The sequence below is a fragment of the Macrobrachium nipponense genome, chromosome 32 (assembly GCF_015104395.2).
Source record: "Macrobrachium nipponense isolate FS-2020 chromosome 32, ASM1510439v2, whole genome shotgun sequence".
NCBI lineage: Eukaryota > Metazoa > Arthropoda > Malacostraca > Decapoda > Palaemonidae > Macrobrachium > Macrobrachium nipponense.
In genome coordinates, this window is record NC_061094.1 from 70,260,642 (window position 1) to 70,277,863 (window position 17,222).

Below are 17,222 nucleotides of genomic sequence, written 5' to 3' on the forward strand. Positions count from 1 at the left end.
CATTAAACGATTTAAATATTGATTTTATGGTTTCAAATCTTTGTAAAATCAGTGTGTCTCAGTAAAGGGTCCGAATAGGACCGAAAGTACTCGGCTATCTCGCTTTTTCATTTTTTTCCTTCGTGGCAAAAAAAACCTTTATATGTATATATATATATATATATATAATATATAAATATTATATATTTATATATTATGATATATATATATATATATATATATAATATAATATATATATATTAGATATATATATATATTATGATATATATATATTAATATTATTAATAAAATATATTATATAATATAAATATATATATCATATATATATATATATTTATATATATATATATGATATATATTATATATATATATATATAATAATATAATATAAATATATATATTATATATATATAATATATAATATATATATATCATATAATATATATATATGACTGTGGGTAAAAATGTTTCTGTAACAACCGAATTCCATCTAATAATAGGAGCCCATAAAAACACCAAAATGTAGAGAGAAAAGTACTATATTTCAGAGACTGCTGTCTCTCTCTTCAGGTATATGAATGAGAAAAGTTTACAGAAAAGGTGGTATTTATACCAAGAGATCCGTCCATAAGTAAACCAATTTAGGTCACCCCCGCTGATAATCTTCCTTTAATCTTCTTAAGCGTTGGTTGAATGAAAACTTGGTCGACGACATCTGAAACCCACGCGCCTTTTGAGATGTTCATTACCTGCTTCTTTTTTATTAAGGCCGATTCCATCATTTGACTCTTGTACCGGCAGTTGCTGCTATAAATTACACGTGACAAATTCCAGTTTATTCTATGGTTATGTTCATTTATATGGTTGAAAATAGCCGAGTTCTGTTGTCCATACCTAACTGACCGTTTGTGTTGTAAATAAATCTCTGGGGAAGTGATTTACCTGTAAATCCGAAGTGTAAGATTGGTCACAGTCTTGGCAAGGGATCTCATAGACCCCAGAGTCCTTGGGAGATGTCTTTTGTTGGACGTTAATCAGGGATTTGGCTAAGGTGTTTGGGTAGGTAAATGCAAAAGGGTTGGATTTCCCAAGGGTGTGGGTTATTCTCTTAATCGTCTCCAGGTGAGGAATTTTTATTTTATTGTTGGGTGTGTCTCTGGTCTTGTCTTTAGGGGGTCGGTAGAAAATTACGTTTGCTTTTTGAATTGCTTTCTCAATTATATGGTCAGGATACTTTAAAGACAAAAGTTGTTTGCGAATTAGTTCAAATTCTTTTTCCAGGAAATCTGGGGAACAAATTCGTAAGGCTCTTAAGAATAGGTTGCTAGCTACACCTATCTTGATAGTAATGTCGTGATAGCTAAAGTAGTGAATATATGAAAGTGAGAACGTTGGTTTTCTGTATATGGTAAATTTGTATTCTGTCGTGTCTCTGATTATCAAAACATCAAGAAAAGGAATTTTGTTGTCTGTTTCCCATTCAACTTTAAATTTGATGCTGGGCACTAATGCGTTTAATTTTGAGAGGAATTCATTAAAATTACCCCACCTATTATCCCAAAATGTTAGAATATCATCCACGTATCTCATCCACAGCATGTTTTTGGGTTTTATTGCATTTATTACTGTAGTTTCAAAGTATTCCATGTTGCTAGTAGAATGATTCCCCGAATGAAAATACGTTATTAGATGCACATAATTCAACTAACTTTATTATTTTGTCAAGCGCCAATGGGGGATAATTTTTCCCTTAAAAACTGAAGAACGTCCTGTACTGGTACTTTTGTGAATAGGGAGTCTACGTCAAGGCTTAAAAGTTTTATGTTGTGAAGTGGTATATGTGCTTCTCTGAATTTGTGACAAAAATCTTCCGAAAGTTTAATGTGACTGGGAGAAAAAGTGCCTAAAAAAGGAGAAAGGAGGCCAGCTAACCATTTAGAAATTTTGTAATTGAAAGCTCCGGCGCATGAAACAATGGGTCTGAATGGAAGATTGTCTTTGTGAGTTTTTGGGAAGGCCATAAAAGTAGGGTAATTTAGGATTAATTACTTTAAATTTCTCTAATAGTTCAACACTCTTTTTGTCTTGGCCAATTAATCTTACTTTCCGAAAAAATTCTGTGGGAACGTTTTGGAGGGGATTTTTCGTCAGTTTTTCGTAGGTGTTTGTGTCGCTAAGGAGCTGGTTGATTTTGTCGAGGTAGAAGTATTTTCATTCAGGGAATCATTCTACAAGCAAAAATTCGGGTGTAGTATGGGTAGTCCTTTAAGTCCTGTTTTAGCCAATCTGTACATGGAATACTTTGAAACTACAGTAATAAATGCAATATAACCCAAAAACATGCTGTGGATGAGATACGTGGATGATATTCTAACATTTTGGGATAATAGGTGGGGTAATTTTAATGAATTCCTCTCAAAATTAAACGCATTGGTGCCCAGCATCAAATTTAAAGTTGAATGGGAAACAGACAACAAAATTCCTTTTCTTGATGTTTTGATAATCAGAGACACGACAGAATACAAATTTACCATATACAGAAAACCAACGTTCTCACTTTCATATATTCACTACTTTAGCTATCACGACATTACTATCAAGATAGGTGTAGCTAGCAACCTATTCTTAAGAGCCTTACGAATTTGTTCCCCAGATTTCCTGGAAAAAGAATTTGAACTAATTCGCAAACAACTTTTGTCTTTAAAGTATCCTGACCATATAATTGAGAAAGCAATTCAAAAAGCAAACGTAATTTTCTACCGACCCCGTAAAGACAAGACCAGAGACACACCCAACAATAAAATAAAAATTCCTCACCTGGAGACGATTAAGAGAATAATCCACACCCTTGGGAAATCCAACCCTTTTGCATTTACCTACCCAAACACCTTAGCCAAATCCCTGATTAACGTCCAACAAAAGACATCTCCCAAGGACTCTGGGGTCCATGAGATCCCTTGCCAAGACTGTGACCAATCTTACATCGGATTTACAGGTAAATCACTTCCCCAGAGATTAATACAACACAAACGGTCAGTTAGGTATGGACAACAGAACTCGGCTATTTTCAACCATATAAATGAACATAACCATAGAATAAACTGGAATTTGCCACGTGTAATTTATAGCAGCAACTGCTGGTACAAGAGTCAAATGATGGAATCGGCCTTAATAAAAGAGAAGCAGGTAATGAACATCTCAAAAGGCGCGTGGGTTTCAGATGTCGTCGACCAAGTTTTCATTCAACCAACGCTTAAGAAGATTAAAGGAAGATTATCAGCGGGGGTGACCTAAATTGGCTTACTTGTGGACGGATCTCTTGGTATAAATGCCACCTTTTCTGTAAACTTTTCTCATTCATACACCTGAAGAGAGAGACAGCAGTCTCTGAAATATAGTACTTTTCTCTCTACATTTGGTGTTTTTATGGGCTCCTTTTATTAGATATATATATATATATATATATATATATATATATATATATATATATATATATATATATATATATATATATATATATATATATATATATATATATATATATATATATACCAAACATTGTCACATTTTAAAAACATCCTTCGGTAATCCAAAAAAATACAAATATCCGTAAATCACAGTAAATTATTTATTCTATGTTTGAATCATCACATCACCGATAACTTTGAAAAAAATAAGAAAAACAGAAAATGGGAATTTGAAATTCACGCAAGAACAATATTTCAATTGCTTGTATCGAAATTGGTTTTGGTATTTAAAAAAAACAATAAATACCGATAAAGTAGATAATAGTTATCATCACCTGTTTGTAGAACCCGGGAAATATCAAATACAGATCAAATATGTCTGTATATAGTGGCTCTCTGACTGCTCATAATGCAAATGGCCGTCACATTTTCTCGTTACATAATTCGTTTGCGTATCCATCTCTCCATTCGTATGGTAGCTCTCACGTCCATCCATTTTGAATAATATTAATTGAAGCATTAGTTTCCATATTAACGATGGAAAATCGTATGCAAACGAACGCGCAATCAGCCGCCCGATTTGAAATCTCGCGCCCAAGGGCTCCAGGCCCGCCGCCATCTTTGCGAAACAAAAGTAGAAGAACTTGATCGGTGTCGTTGATAATCTCGTCGGTTTATTTCCCCGGAAAATTCCAAGGATCTTTCGCTTTCGTTATTAGTAAGTAATGAGGTTAATATTACCACGATTTCCTCCCCGTGGGGGTTTCTTTGGGGGGAAACCGCGAAGAATCTCCATTCCTTCGCTCTGGAGAGAATCACTACAAAATGGTGCTTTGTTTTCCACCTTCGGTACCTTTTTGGGAGATTATGATGCCAACGTGAATTTCGTTTAATGTCTCGTAACTCCGCTCGTTATTTCTCCTTCTCTTGTTATTTTAAGCTGGAATATTGAGATGGTTATGGAAATACGCTTTATAAACTGAATATGTTGTGTGTTGCCAGGGTTAGCCTTTACTATGCATTACGTAGCCTAGACTTATAGACCTGCTATGGTAGCTTGGGTCGTTTCCTACCCTAAAGTTTTATCGTTATAATTATTATATTATTTAACAATGATTATTTTCTGTAAATAAACCTATAGGTTTGTATTTATATACTTTTACTAGGGAAACCTATATATTTCGTACGTAAATAGGCTATCCTAAATAGCAAAGGGAACGTAGGCTACCCACTAGGTTTTATTTTTAAAAAATTCGAGATTATAATTGTAAATAATTTATTGCCCTGTTATCAGGTAAACGTTCAAAATTACCATTTGATCTAGATTATGCTCATATATTCTAGCAGCTTAGGTTAGTATTTGGGCCATAGGGAGGATAATGCCATCAGTGCACCTCGTATGGTGCACTGTGGGCATTACTACTTAACAGTTCTTTGCAGTGTTCCGTCAGCCTCTAGCTACATCCCCTTTCATTCCTTTTACTGTAGGTACCTCTTTTCATATTTCTTTTTTCCACCCTCTCCTAACAATTGTTTCGTAGTGCAACTACAACGTTTTCCTCCTGTTACGCCTTTAATTAAAACCTTTACTCTCAATTTTCTCCCAGTGCTGAATGGCCTCATTGGTTCCAGTGCTTGGCATTTGGCCCAGGTCTTATATTCCTCTCCATTCCATTCATTCTGTTCCAAACCGATTTTGACTTGGCGATTTTACGCGTTTTCAGCAAACGTTAAAAGATTCTTGGTTAGCCTAATCCAAGGTATTTCCTTCGAGATAGGGATTTTCTACGGCATTCTGGTTACTAATTGAGAATGTAATGGGTTTTTTTATGGTTAACTGTAATTAACCCTGTAATTTAAAAGCAATTGTAAAATTTTAATGTAAAGAGTTTGCATTATAGTAATACTGTTTAGGCTATGTCGTTACTTAGTCTAGGGATCGAGGACATGGCTAATAGCCTAGCATATGATCACAAGCTTGATTAAAGAGTAGGTCACTGTGTATCAATTTGAAATGGAGTTCCCTCGACCACCTACGCGATAGGCTAGCTTCTAACTTGAGAAACAACTTTAGCAATATAGGTATGTGTTTACCTTATCCTTCTAGGCCTGTCTAACCGTTTTGAGTAACCATAGTGGAAAACCAGGTTTTAGGGGTTGGCAAAAGCCATAATTAATTTAATTGCAGCAACTAAATTGGCAAAAAATATCTTACAAGTGAAAATACTCGGTTTATGTACGTAATCAGTAAAGAGCCCTCAAAATTGAAAAATATTTAGTTACCTGTTCATTCAATTTGTCATCATCCCTACTGCAATGCCTGAATCAAGGGTGCAGTTGCATTGATGCATCTTCAACTTAAAATTGAAAGCATCTTCCTCTGCTTAAACTTTCGGAGCTTTTGAAGAATAGGGGTCCCAGTTTGGGCCTTTTGAAGAATACAGATCCACGGACACGGCAGTTGGAGCTCAGCGCAACATTACCTCTTGCCAGAACATGCCGTGCTTGCCAAGAATCTTTAAACATGCGGATAAGGCGCGAAGCGCCGTTCCGCCACGCCCTTACTGACAGCACACACAAATCGATCCTCCGCGGATATGTAGTCGCTCCCCTATGAATATAACATTGGTACTAACAATCAAACAAGCAATTGTTTGCTTATCTTTAAGTTTGTTCACTACTGACAGCCAATAATGTTGTTACTTGTTTTCTTTGGCAGTTGTTCTCCACTAAATACCTTTTTAACAATACGGACCCCAGTTTTATCCTTTTGAAGAATAAAGGTCCCAGGTTCGTATGGGGCCGCTATTCTTCAAAAGCTCCTAACTTTCTTCTCCAAATCCCCTTTCACTTAACCATGCCTTCTGATCCTCCATCCATTTTAACTATCTCCAACAGGTTCCTCCTAACCCGACCCACACTCGTCTGTGCCTCATTCCATACCATCTTAAACTCTAGTCTCAACCTATAAGATATGATAAATAAGCATTTTAATTTTTGTCATAGAGCCTTGAATCGTAGTCATTCTTTTACTTTTAATATGTGATTTTTTTTTTTTCTAGATGGCTGAAAAGTGGGATGAAAGTGCAAACGACTCTCCAGAGGTCGTATACGAAGGGTTTTCCCCGCCTGCGACACATTCACAGGGAATGATCTCGGCAGGTAGCTCCTTTGTTGTAACGACTGATGGCAATGCAGGAAATCAGGTTGCAGGTTCTACGAATTATATGTCTGCTCAGCCAGTTATGGAAAACCAGGTACATTGTTGTGAAGTCTAGTATGATATATTTTACCAGGTATAAAAGTGTTTGTAATATTTGTTGAATGTTTCTTCAGTCTAAGATTGTAGTCTTGAGAGTACATATCTTTACATTTTTTTATGGATAGGTGCATGCAGGTTCTGTGGTTTAGGCTTGAATGTAACAGTATTATAGCTAATTAAAGGTAGTATGTACTGGTCATTTTTGTTTTCATGATAAAACTAGGCATATGTTTTCAAATACATAAACTAGCTGCACTGATTACAAAAATCGCTGTTAACTGAAACTCAATTTTATGCCGTTAGACAAGCGCCATAAAACCAGATCACCATTAACTAAGTCTGCCGATAACCAGGGACTGGGTGTTTATATATCATTTTCTTACCCTGTTTTGTTTTATAGAGTGAAGCTCCACATCATGAAGAAATTGACAGAGCTCGTTTGTGCTTCGTTTGTTGTAACCCTGTATCAGACAAAAATTATGAAAGCATTAAGACATCCATGAATCATTCTCATGCACCACTGCTGGTACTTCTTACTGATGTCCTAGGATATAAGCTGGAAGATGGGAGGTTACATTCGCAGGTGAGAGATGGATTAAGATAGTTCTCCATAGATGATGATGGTATTCAGCTACATAAGTATAATTTTATACGTATATAGAAAGTTTGTAATATTTCATCATGGTCATGAGTTTTTTTATAGCATAGTACCTTACGTATTGATAAAACTGCTTTATCAAAATGTTTTTTGTTTTCATCATAAGTATATAGTACACATGTAGACAGTACTATAGTAAAACTTATACTTTTCAGGTTGTATGTAAAGCCTGCTACCACTTACTGGATATAATTGATGAGCTCCAGCAGACGCTAACGGAATCCAAGACTGATGTCAGAACAAAGTTCTTGGAGACAGTACAAAAGCTCAAATTAAAATACCCAAGGACCGATAAGGTACGATAGTGGTTGAAGAATGTAACTGTCGTTGTATGAGACTTTCAGATTTTATTGTATGTGTGAAAACTGTTTGAACAAGAAAAATTTTTTTATTTTTAGTGTGATCATATAAAAATATGAAGCATTGCTGTACAGTGCCATTACATCATTATTTTTGTAAGAAGAAAGCTTTTTCAGATTAATAAAGATAGAGAAGGTCAAAGGGAGGAGTTGTGTTAAACCTCCTTATCCTGGCAGTGGTATTTGATTATTTTGTCTAACATGTACTTTTTTTGTGTGTGTATTATCTCATTTCCACCAAAAAAGTATACAAGCCTTCGTCTCATTTAGTTCATTTCTTGAAGCTTGGTAACAAGGTACATTCATTAGCTATGCATAAAGGTTTATCATCTGTCAGTGTGTTTGCAATACGTAGTTACTTTGTCATTGCAAAGATGTGTGTGAAGGGAATTTATCTGATTTTTGTTACTATTGGAAAAAAAAATCTTTGTTGGGTATTGGTAGGGGACATTGTTTTTGTAGCAATGATTGCAGATCACTACTTTTTCTTCTGCTATGGGTGTTCTTTTCTCATGTAGATGAAAGCAATAACTTCATATTATTTTTTATTTTCACCGCTTGTTTAGAAACAACTTCAAACTATCTCTTTAAGAATAGACATCAGACCTGGTGGTTTGGTTAAAATGATATGATTCATAGTAATAATAACAGTCTGTTGCTTGAGTCTACCACAGGAGAAATTAGACTTATTTTTTCCTGGGCAGTCAGGATGTTTTTTTTTCTACCTGTTATTTTTTTCTTGTAATATATAAATCTTTACGAAATACAATTATCTCTCATCAGATGCTCAAGCCCCGTTGCCTACGATGCATACAGATGTCACAGTCATCTGCACGCAAAAGAGGGCGAGGAGGAAGAGGTTGGAAGGGAAGATCTGATGAAAATATGAGAGGAAAGGGTAGAGGCAACAGGGGTCGAGGCAGAGGGCGAAGTCTTTCTAACGATGGCAGTGATAATGATGGAGAGGTGAGTTGTTTTTTTTACCACTTGCATTTCTCACCCTTTTAGTTCTTAGACCACAAACACCAGGGTAATAGTTCATCCAAATTGCCAACTTCAGTTTTTTTAAATTTTTTATTTATCATCAGTCCTTTGCTTCTATAAAGGAGATTGGGTCAATACTAATCCTATTGTGAACCCATTAATCAAGACTATCCGCACTCCATGCAAAACAGACCTAGCCACTTCTTTTTGAAAGTGCTGCTGTGCTCCCCTAGACTAATGTTGCATTTTTTCAGTTTGTGCTGTGCCATTCATTCGCTTTTTATTTCATCATTCATTCAGTTTTTATCATCTTGACAAGTGATGTCCAGTGTTGAATTTGTTTTATTATTTTAACTACTTACATTTTTGACCAATGACTTCATGTCACCTTGGTGTTCCTGAAAAACATAAAACTTTTCTCATCTCTTGCAACTTGACTGCCATGTCATAAGTCTTATGATGAAACTTCGAATTGGGTCGATTAGTGAACCAACATTACTGAATGCAGTCAATTCCCGCCTATTCGTGGTTCGGGTTCGCGAACTCGCCTGTTCGCGAGTTTTTCTGTGGAACATGTACGTATACCCATTATTTGCGGAAAATTAGCCTATTCGCAGTATTTTTATTGAGAAATATTCACTAATTACTGCGTTTTTTGTGATAAAACTATGAAACTACTCAGATACGTATAAGCATTTTTCGAGGTTATTTTTGGTGTGTGAACTATCAGAATAGGCAGTTATAAGCATTTTTAGCTGTTCACAGGGGATTGTGTTATACAGTATTCCAAAATTAAAGTACCATATTTTATTGTATATAACTTTGTCAAAATTTTATCATCATATCTTTATTATCATTATTTGAAAAGAGAATCGTATTTTATCAGTCATTTTTAATGTTAGAGATCTCATAAGTACTTTAAGGTACGGTATATTGACTAACATCAAATGATATAGCCCTGTTATTTAATTATGCTATATTTTAGTCTGTCGTTAACATGAGTAATATTTTTAAAATTTTGATTCATAAAAGTATAGATACAGATTGGCAATATGGGACTATAATTAGCACCCAAAGATATGCATCTTTTATGTTTTACATTTTGTTATTTAGTTTAATACAAAACTTTGATATAGTCTCCAAGTTACTTTACGAATATCTTCTTATGATTAATATATGTATCTGTCAGCATAACATGATATTGTGGTAATACTACTGCTGATTACATCAGTTGTATATTTTTAGTAATATATTTAAAGTTATATAAAAGTTATTTATCAAATTGCACAATCATTCATTTTCAAACTGATAACTTTTTATTCTTTTGTTTTATATTCAGTACCTATTTTCCTGTGTATGTATGTTGTGTTCAATCATATAAGTTATTATTTCAAGGGTAAATCTAGTACTTCTATACAATTATCTGTATAAGTATTTAAACATGTTTTTAAGGAAGGTAAGAATAAAGAGTTATCAGTACATCATATGTGTAAGTAGACAGAGAAGTATTTTAAATGAAAAAAACTTTAAGATTATACTTAATTATAGATTTTGGAAGGTATGAAATAGAGGATAGCTCCAGAAGCATAGTAAGCATCAAGTGATATGTTAGCAAGTAGCAAAATTGAAAGTGAGCAGTATGTTTGATGCACAATACTTAGGAATGGCTGTGAAAGTAATTCTTGAATTTCAGTGTGAAAGTGAAAAGGGGAAGTGACTTTGCTGGTAGACATCAGCAGAATATAAAGTAGATTTGCATTACAGTATTTGTTATTATTTACAAATAATGAGGCCCATTTATTTTCAGGGCCAAGGAGTTTGCGAAGGAGAGATATGCAAAGATGTACTACCATCAAAGTCACTACACCAGTCATCGTCACAAGGGGATCTCAAGATATGCGATAAAAGGGGGAACACACTGCCTTTCGCATCAAGAAACGTCCCTTCATTCACAGACTGCTCCTGCAATGACATGGATCCAACAGTGTATGAATGCCTCATGTGTAGAAAAAGTGATACAGAAGTCTTTTATCAATACTGTGAGAGTTGCTTGACCTGTCAAGGTACTTTTGTTCCGTGGGGTGTTGACGTTACCTTGAGATTTGTTGGTGAACAGTGCTCTATCACTCAGATAAACGCTCGAAGTTATTTTGAGGAAGATTTGTTTTGTGTGTTAACCAAAGGATTGAAGTTACTGAGCCCTTCAAGTTATGCTAAAGAGATTGACTACATTAATGACGGTGACAATGAAGGGAAAATTAAAAGGAAAATTGTTTCAGATGATAGTGGGAAAAAAAGTCTACTCAAGAAGAGTAAACCCAAAATAGATGTTGATAATGAAGATAATGCAGAGACAAAAGAAAAGGAGAAATCTGATGATGAAAATACAGAGAACATAAAACCGAAATCTAAAGATAAAGACAATGCAGTTGATGAAAGTGAGGAGGACGGAGACCACCAGACAGTTGAAAAATCAAATGTGGAGAGCAGTGAGGGAGAGGAAGAGAATGAAGTTCATACTTCACCTGGTCATCATGGTGCCAGTAAATCAAAGTTCCCTGATATTGATTTAAAATTGTACCAGCCAATTATCAAAATTCAGGAAAGTAGGAAAGTGAGGGAGAAACAGTCAAAGAGGAAGACAAAGCACCAGCGAAGAACTCTTGCAGATGAGTTTGAGAGTATTTTGACTAGACCTACATTAGGCAAACGTCAAATAAAGCCCACAGAGAAAGTGAGGTGGTTGGCTGAACAGTGTAATAGAAAAAGTGAAGTGCATCCTACAGATGAGGATAGAGGTCGAAGTAAAGGGCCTACACTAGTAAAGATAAAGTCCGAAAAGGAAAAACCTGAAGAGTTAGTATCTAAGCCTGAAGGTACTGAAGTGTCACCAGGAAAGCGCAAAAGAAAGCCGACAGAAAAAGCTCAGGATGCGACAGATAATCCGAAAGTTGATAAAGTAGAAGGAAGTCTAAAGAATAAAGAAACCAAGAAGTATGAGAAAACTAAATTAACTGAAGAAGAGTTACATGATAGTGATGCTGACCCAGAATATGTGCCAGAGGCTAATGCGGAGGAAAGCGGTGATTCTGAGGCTGAGGTCATTGTCAAGATAAAAAAGGAAATTGTTGATGACGAGCAAGGTTCAGAAGATTCATCAATGCTTCAGGAAGACTTTGCTGAATTTCCTCAGGAAGATGAAGATTCTAAGAGTGCTTTATTAAAAAGATTGAGCGAGATGCCTGTTCCCAGAAAACGTGGAAGGCCTCCGGGTAAAAGACGCAAGAAACGATCATATATTAAGTCTGAGTTGTTGTGGGATGACTTTGAAGATGATCAGCTGATTGTCAAAACAGACGATGGCAGAGAAATAGACTTGAGCAGGCTCTCTTTAAAAAATTTGCAGGATGGAGATCAGTTGTACAAATGTCCTGTTTGTGGGAAAGAATACAAGTCTCAAGGAGGTATGCAGTACCACTTGGCTACTCATACATCGTCTGCCAGGTTTTCTTGTAGCTTGTGCTCATACAAAACAATTAGGCATGGAGATCTGAAGAAGCATTACGTCATTCACACAGGAATAAAACCGTATAAATGTGAAGTTTGCCATCAGGAGTTTTCAACAAGTAGTTCATATAAAAGACACTTACGAATACACAGTGGAGAGAAGCCTTACAAGTGTGAAGTTTGTGGCAAAGACTTTAGAAACATTACCACACGCAAGCAGCATATGACACTGCACACTGGTATTAAAAACTTTGTCTGTGAAGTTTGTGGAAAAAGCTTTGCTCTAAAGCATCACTATACATCTCATAGTAAACGGCATACAGGGGTGATGCCCTTTAAATGCATATATTGTGATAGTGCCTTCAAAACTCACAATGCTCTAAAGACGCATCGTAAAAAGGACCACCCTGTCGAGGAAGCCGAAAGGATTCAACAGAACAGATTACGAAGGAAGAGTCCCATAAAAGAGGAAAAGATTAAAGTGGAGGCAGACCTGAGTCCAGATCACCAGGTTTTCCAGGCTCCTGGGGATGTTTTGGAACAGGCAATGGCTGCAACTGTGGAAACTGTGGACGGGGTTCATTACGAGTATGTTGATGTTGCTGACCCGTCCATCCCACTTGTGTCAAAGATGATCAAAGAGAACTGGAATGGCAGAGACTCTGTGGTTTTAACAATAACGCACATTGAAGAGGATGAGTATAATGAGATTGATGATGAATAAAAAGTCTGTTTGAACTTCTTCATTTATTATTTGAGAATTTGATAGTACCTCACATTAATGGATGCTTTGTTGATTTGCATTATACATACATTGCAAACACCTATCATCAGAGAGTTTTAGCTATGTATTACCCTTAAGTGACTGATTAATAATTATATACTCAAGCTGTTTTAAACTACCATCAACATTTATATGAACAAGGAACGTAAGTTTTTTTTTTTTTTCATTTAAAATTAAAATGAATTAGATAGGTTAATTTCATTTGTTGGGTATTATTAAACTTAATTTCAGACTTCATTCACACACATTTTGGTTAGAGCCAAAATAACTACTTTGCTGTGGGGATTTAATTTGTCAAGCATTATTACATCTGAGGCTGAAAGGGGGTATTTACGTACTATTTACATTCACCAAATCTGTGTGCGTATTGCAGTGGCCATGACCGTTTTATAACATCTCAATTCCAATAATTGTTTTTGAGTAATTTCAACTGAAAGCTTTCAAATCTGGAAAAAAAAATGAATAAAGAGTCTTTTCATGTGATGGGATTTAATCCTGCACTGATTAGTTCATTTTAGATAGAGTAACCAAACTACTGGCAACCGATTAAAGCCCCGATGTCTATGCTAACCCAGTTTGCCAGCAAAAAGGATAATAATGTGTTTCAGCTCATATATGAATTTTTGTTGAATTCAGATTGATTTTTGCAAGAACAAAAATAGCCCATCTCACCATGGTAACATAATTCCTTTGAGCCCCACTAGTATACCGCTGTGACTTAGTAACCTCATAATCTGCCAATACTTTAGATACAATTTCCTTGATATCCAAAAAGAAGTGGATGAAGAATTCCTTCATAAGTTAAAGCAAATTGTGGCAGGTATGGGTGCAAATGGGCAGAGAGAAATTCTTATCTCACGGTGCAGTGTACTAGCTGTGACTTCCATCCGCTAATCAAGGAAAGTGCACCAAAATATTTATATACTAGAAGAGATTTACAACAAAGCATAGTAGGGATATATGTACAAAGGAAAAAGTAAAGAATATGTATTGTTCTAGGATGGAAATTTTGAAACAATCATCAAAGGAATAGATATTGCAACCCTTCATGAAATTTTTATAATTAATAATCAATATGTACTTGAATTTGGAAAATGACCTGGTTTTCAGTTATGCTTCTTAATTTTGAAAGTTGGTTTCCCTTTGCCATGAAAGACTATATTTATGCATTAATGGTTTCAGATTATCACTAAGTTTGTTTATATTAGCTTTATCTAAGGAACCTCCCATGAAGAACTTGCAAATGTGTATAGCACTGAAAATTACAATGTTCACCAGCAAAGAAATAATTTGATGATATTTTAATACAAAGAAAACATAGTTTTGTGGTGAGATGTAATACTAGACTGATTGTTTCTTCAAATTCTTAGAGAGAATACTCTTCCATGAATGATAACCAACAATTGTACTACTTGGATTTACCAAAGAAATGAATGTCACCCAGTCACTGAAAGCTGGATATGTACTAAAGAATATCAAAAAGATTTGTTGAAAAGAATCGTTAGTGTCGGATATCCAGTTGTTTGTAAAGATAAGACTATTCAGTTTTCATTCCTTCACCATGTTCAGTTTTAATACTAAACTTTTTGGAATACAGTCTGCCACTGAAATTATATACAGTTTTGTACTTAGAGAAATTTATTTTAAGTGAATCAAGAAGCACATTGGAAGTTATATGTTTTAAGAAGAACTGGTTTGTAAGATTAATTTTTATATTATCTGCACCTTCAAGGAATAACCAGGTTCCTAAGAACAGTGTCTTATTGGCTAATACTAGCCCTTCAGAGATCCTGTGGTAATGTGATAGAGAGTAAAGCAGAAGGGATAAATGTGAACCTTAAGGAAGAATTTTTTTACTTGTCATATCTTGCCTCTTCATGAATCATCATTACCTTGTAGTCTTGGCATTCTCCAGAGATATAGACTTTCTGATATGCTTGTAAGTTTACTCCTTATACTACAATCAAACCTGTTGGCTTCCAGAGCCTTGTTTTTGGACTCATTCCATTACCCAGATGCTTTCTTGGATCTTATTGGCAATGCAAACAATAGCATTCCGCATCTTGACTTCCTGACAATAATGATTCAGGTGTAAATGTGATAAAACGTTATATCACAATAACAAAAGTTGTCCATACAAACCCATCAATAAGATGCGGAATTTCATGAATTTTGCTGTTTTACTGTTTGTCTTCTGTCTGACAGACAAAGGACAAGTTCACGCAAAAAATCTGGGACATGAGTATTATATACATAAATATAATTTATGAAAAAAAAATTTAAAAAAAAAAATCTTTTAGTCTATTGGCTTAGGCACTGAAGGGGAGATATCCACTCACAAATCATTACTATTATATCTTTGTTAATTTTACCAATTGCTTCAGGAAAGTTTTACTTCCTTTTTATTATTTTTTTTATTTTTCAACTTCCAGCCTAGTCAGACTGACATGTAAGTTATTTAGTAGTATTGACAAACTGATCATGCATCTTAGGATATACACTAGAAATACCAGATACCAAAGATGATTGATTCTTTTGTTTTTCTCTGTTTAAATGAAGCAAATTATGATGAAATTTAATGCCTTCTATGAAAGATTTCTCTTTTACAGATTTTCAATTACTAACATTAACAATCCCTTAATGTCATTAAACGTTAGCAAAAAGTCTTACGTCAGTTGTCTCTTTAATGGGTTAGACTAACCACTTCATTCCCCTCCTCTTCATTTGCCAAAACTATCTTGGTCTGTTTTTCAGCCTCTTGATCCAATATTGCTCACTACATTTATCAAATGACCTTCCACAAATTTCAGAATTTTGTAGTCACATCTGCGTTACATCTCAGGAATTTAGAAATTAATAGAGATTTTATTTTAACATTGACATTATTTTAGCATGCTCTTTTAATTTAATGCAAGAAGTAGTTTTAAATTCTTATACAATAAGCTTTGTTAACCGTATTTCCAATTTCTTGATTATTTTTAATAATAAGTCACTCATCCACACCCCCAGGCTGCTTGAATTATGCATGTCTGTTAGTAGTGGCATTTTTTGTAATCTATTATACTTATTTGTGTTCATTCTTTAAGGAGCATATCCTAAAACCATGCAAAATTACTTATGGTAATGACAAACTTAGGGTTGTGAACTTTCTAGATGTGTTATATTGCAAATTTTTTTTATTATGTGCACAATTTAGTAAGGTACTACTGCTTATACTTATTTCTTTATGGGACCATATGGAAATTAGTTGAAGTAAGTTCATGTATTCATCATCAAATTTATGTACAAGACTGAAAAGATTTCATACAGCATCACCTTTGTGAAGAGCAGCAGTGAAGATTATTTTTTCATTGTCAAAAGGGATACAGGCCTTTGAAAGTTTATAATGTTTGGAGGCCTGCATTGTAACTAAAACTGCTCTGTATCTATTAATGAATTTTAATTTGTCATTTTAATGTGGCGTGACATTCTTAGTGATTCATAAATGGCTGAATCAGAAACTGAAGCCTGTACAGCATGTTTTTTTTTTTTTTTTTTTTGGTTTTAGACTTTCTCTATGCCATTATTTACTTATGCTTAGATGAACATTAAGTTCTGCTTCATTGAAGTCAAGAAGATATATTTATTACAGAATTTATATATGTAAAGATTTATTAAAGAATGTTTAAACTAGTGATGCTCCATATGATTTCACCTTGTCTTTTATTTTTTTTTATTTTTATTTTTATGATAACTGCATTTCTTTGGAAGTCACAGTTGACATTGGTTTTCTTGGGCACAGGAGATGTTTTAGGTTTTAATGTTTTTCACTTAGTATGTCTTCAGGGAGTCCTTAGGTGAAGAAAAGGTTTACTAGCTGGATTATGCTCTTTTGCTGTTCTTTGTTAGGTCAGGACATAATTAGCAATGTTTTGGTTAAATGTCGTGGTGTGTAGTACCAGAGAAACTTGGAGTGCTTTAGACCATTTTGATAATAGACCTCCAGCTTATGTATATTCTTGCTATCCAGTAGTTGAGGCTAATCTCATGGATTGCTTTTGTTACTTAGCATATGGAATTATCCATAATTCTAACAATGTGGTTTTTTAGATTTTTATTTAAAAAGTAGTCTGGTCATCATTGCTTTGTGTAAGAGCTTTTTATATTTTTGAGACGTGTTAGTGAATTTTGCTCATTCACACCCATCTCTCCCCTCTTTTTC

The 17,222-nt window shown here is 34.7% G+C and overlaps 1 protein-coding gene across 5 annotated transcripts; it reads left to right on the forward strand.

Moving 5' to 3' along the window:
• Positions 1-4,026: 4,026 nt before the first annotated feature.
• Positions 4,027-12,975, forward strand: LOC135207581 (uncharacterized). Of its 5 annotated transcripts, none has more exons than XM_064239428.1 (6): positions 4,027-4,185; positions 6,530-6,724; positions 7,130-7,312; positions 7,543-7,683; positions 8,530-8,712; positions 10,538-12,975. In XM_064239428.1, the coding sequence occupies exons 2-6, from the start codon at positions 6,530-6,532 to the stop codon at positions 12,959-12,961; spliced, it is 3,126 nt and encodes a 1,041-aa protein (XP_064095498.1). In that variant the 5' UTR covers positions 4,027-4,185; the 3' UTR covers positions 12,962-12,975. The 5 variants fall into 5 exon arrangements, with proteins under 5 accessions (XP_064095498.1, XP_064095499.1, XP_064095500.1 ...); XM_064239429.1 differs by lacking the exon at positions 4,027-4,185 and adding an exon at positions 4,272-4,366; XM_064239430.1 differs by lacking the exon at positions 4,027-4,185 and adding an exon at positions 4,302-4,361.
• The last annotated feature ends 4,247 nt before the right edge of the window (positions 12,976-17,222 follow it).

What these genes read in the sequence shown, in the direction of transcription:
- LOC135207581 (XM_064239427.1), top strand. An exon ending in AATACCCAAGGACCGATAAG is followed by an intron (nt 7,684 to 8,529) that starts GTACGATAGTGG and finishes ATCTCTCATCAG; the next exon opens with ATGCTCAAGCCCCGTTGCCT. An exon ending in GCAGTGATAATGATGGAGAG is followed by an intron (nt 8,713 to 10,537) that starts GTGAGTTGTTTT and finishes ATTTATTTTCAG; the next exon opens with GGCCAAGGAGTTTGCGAAGG.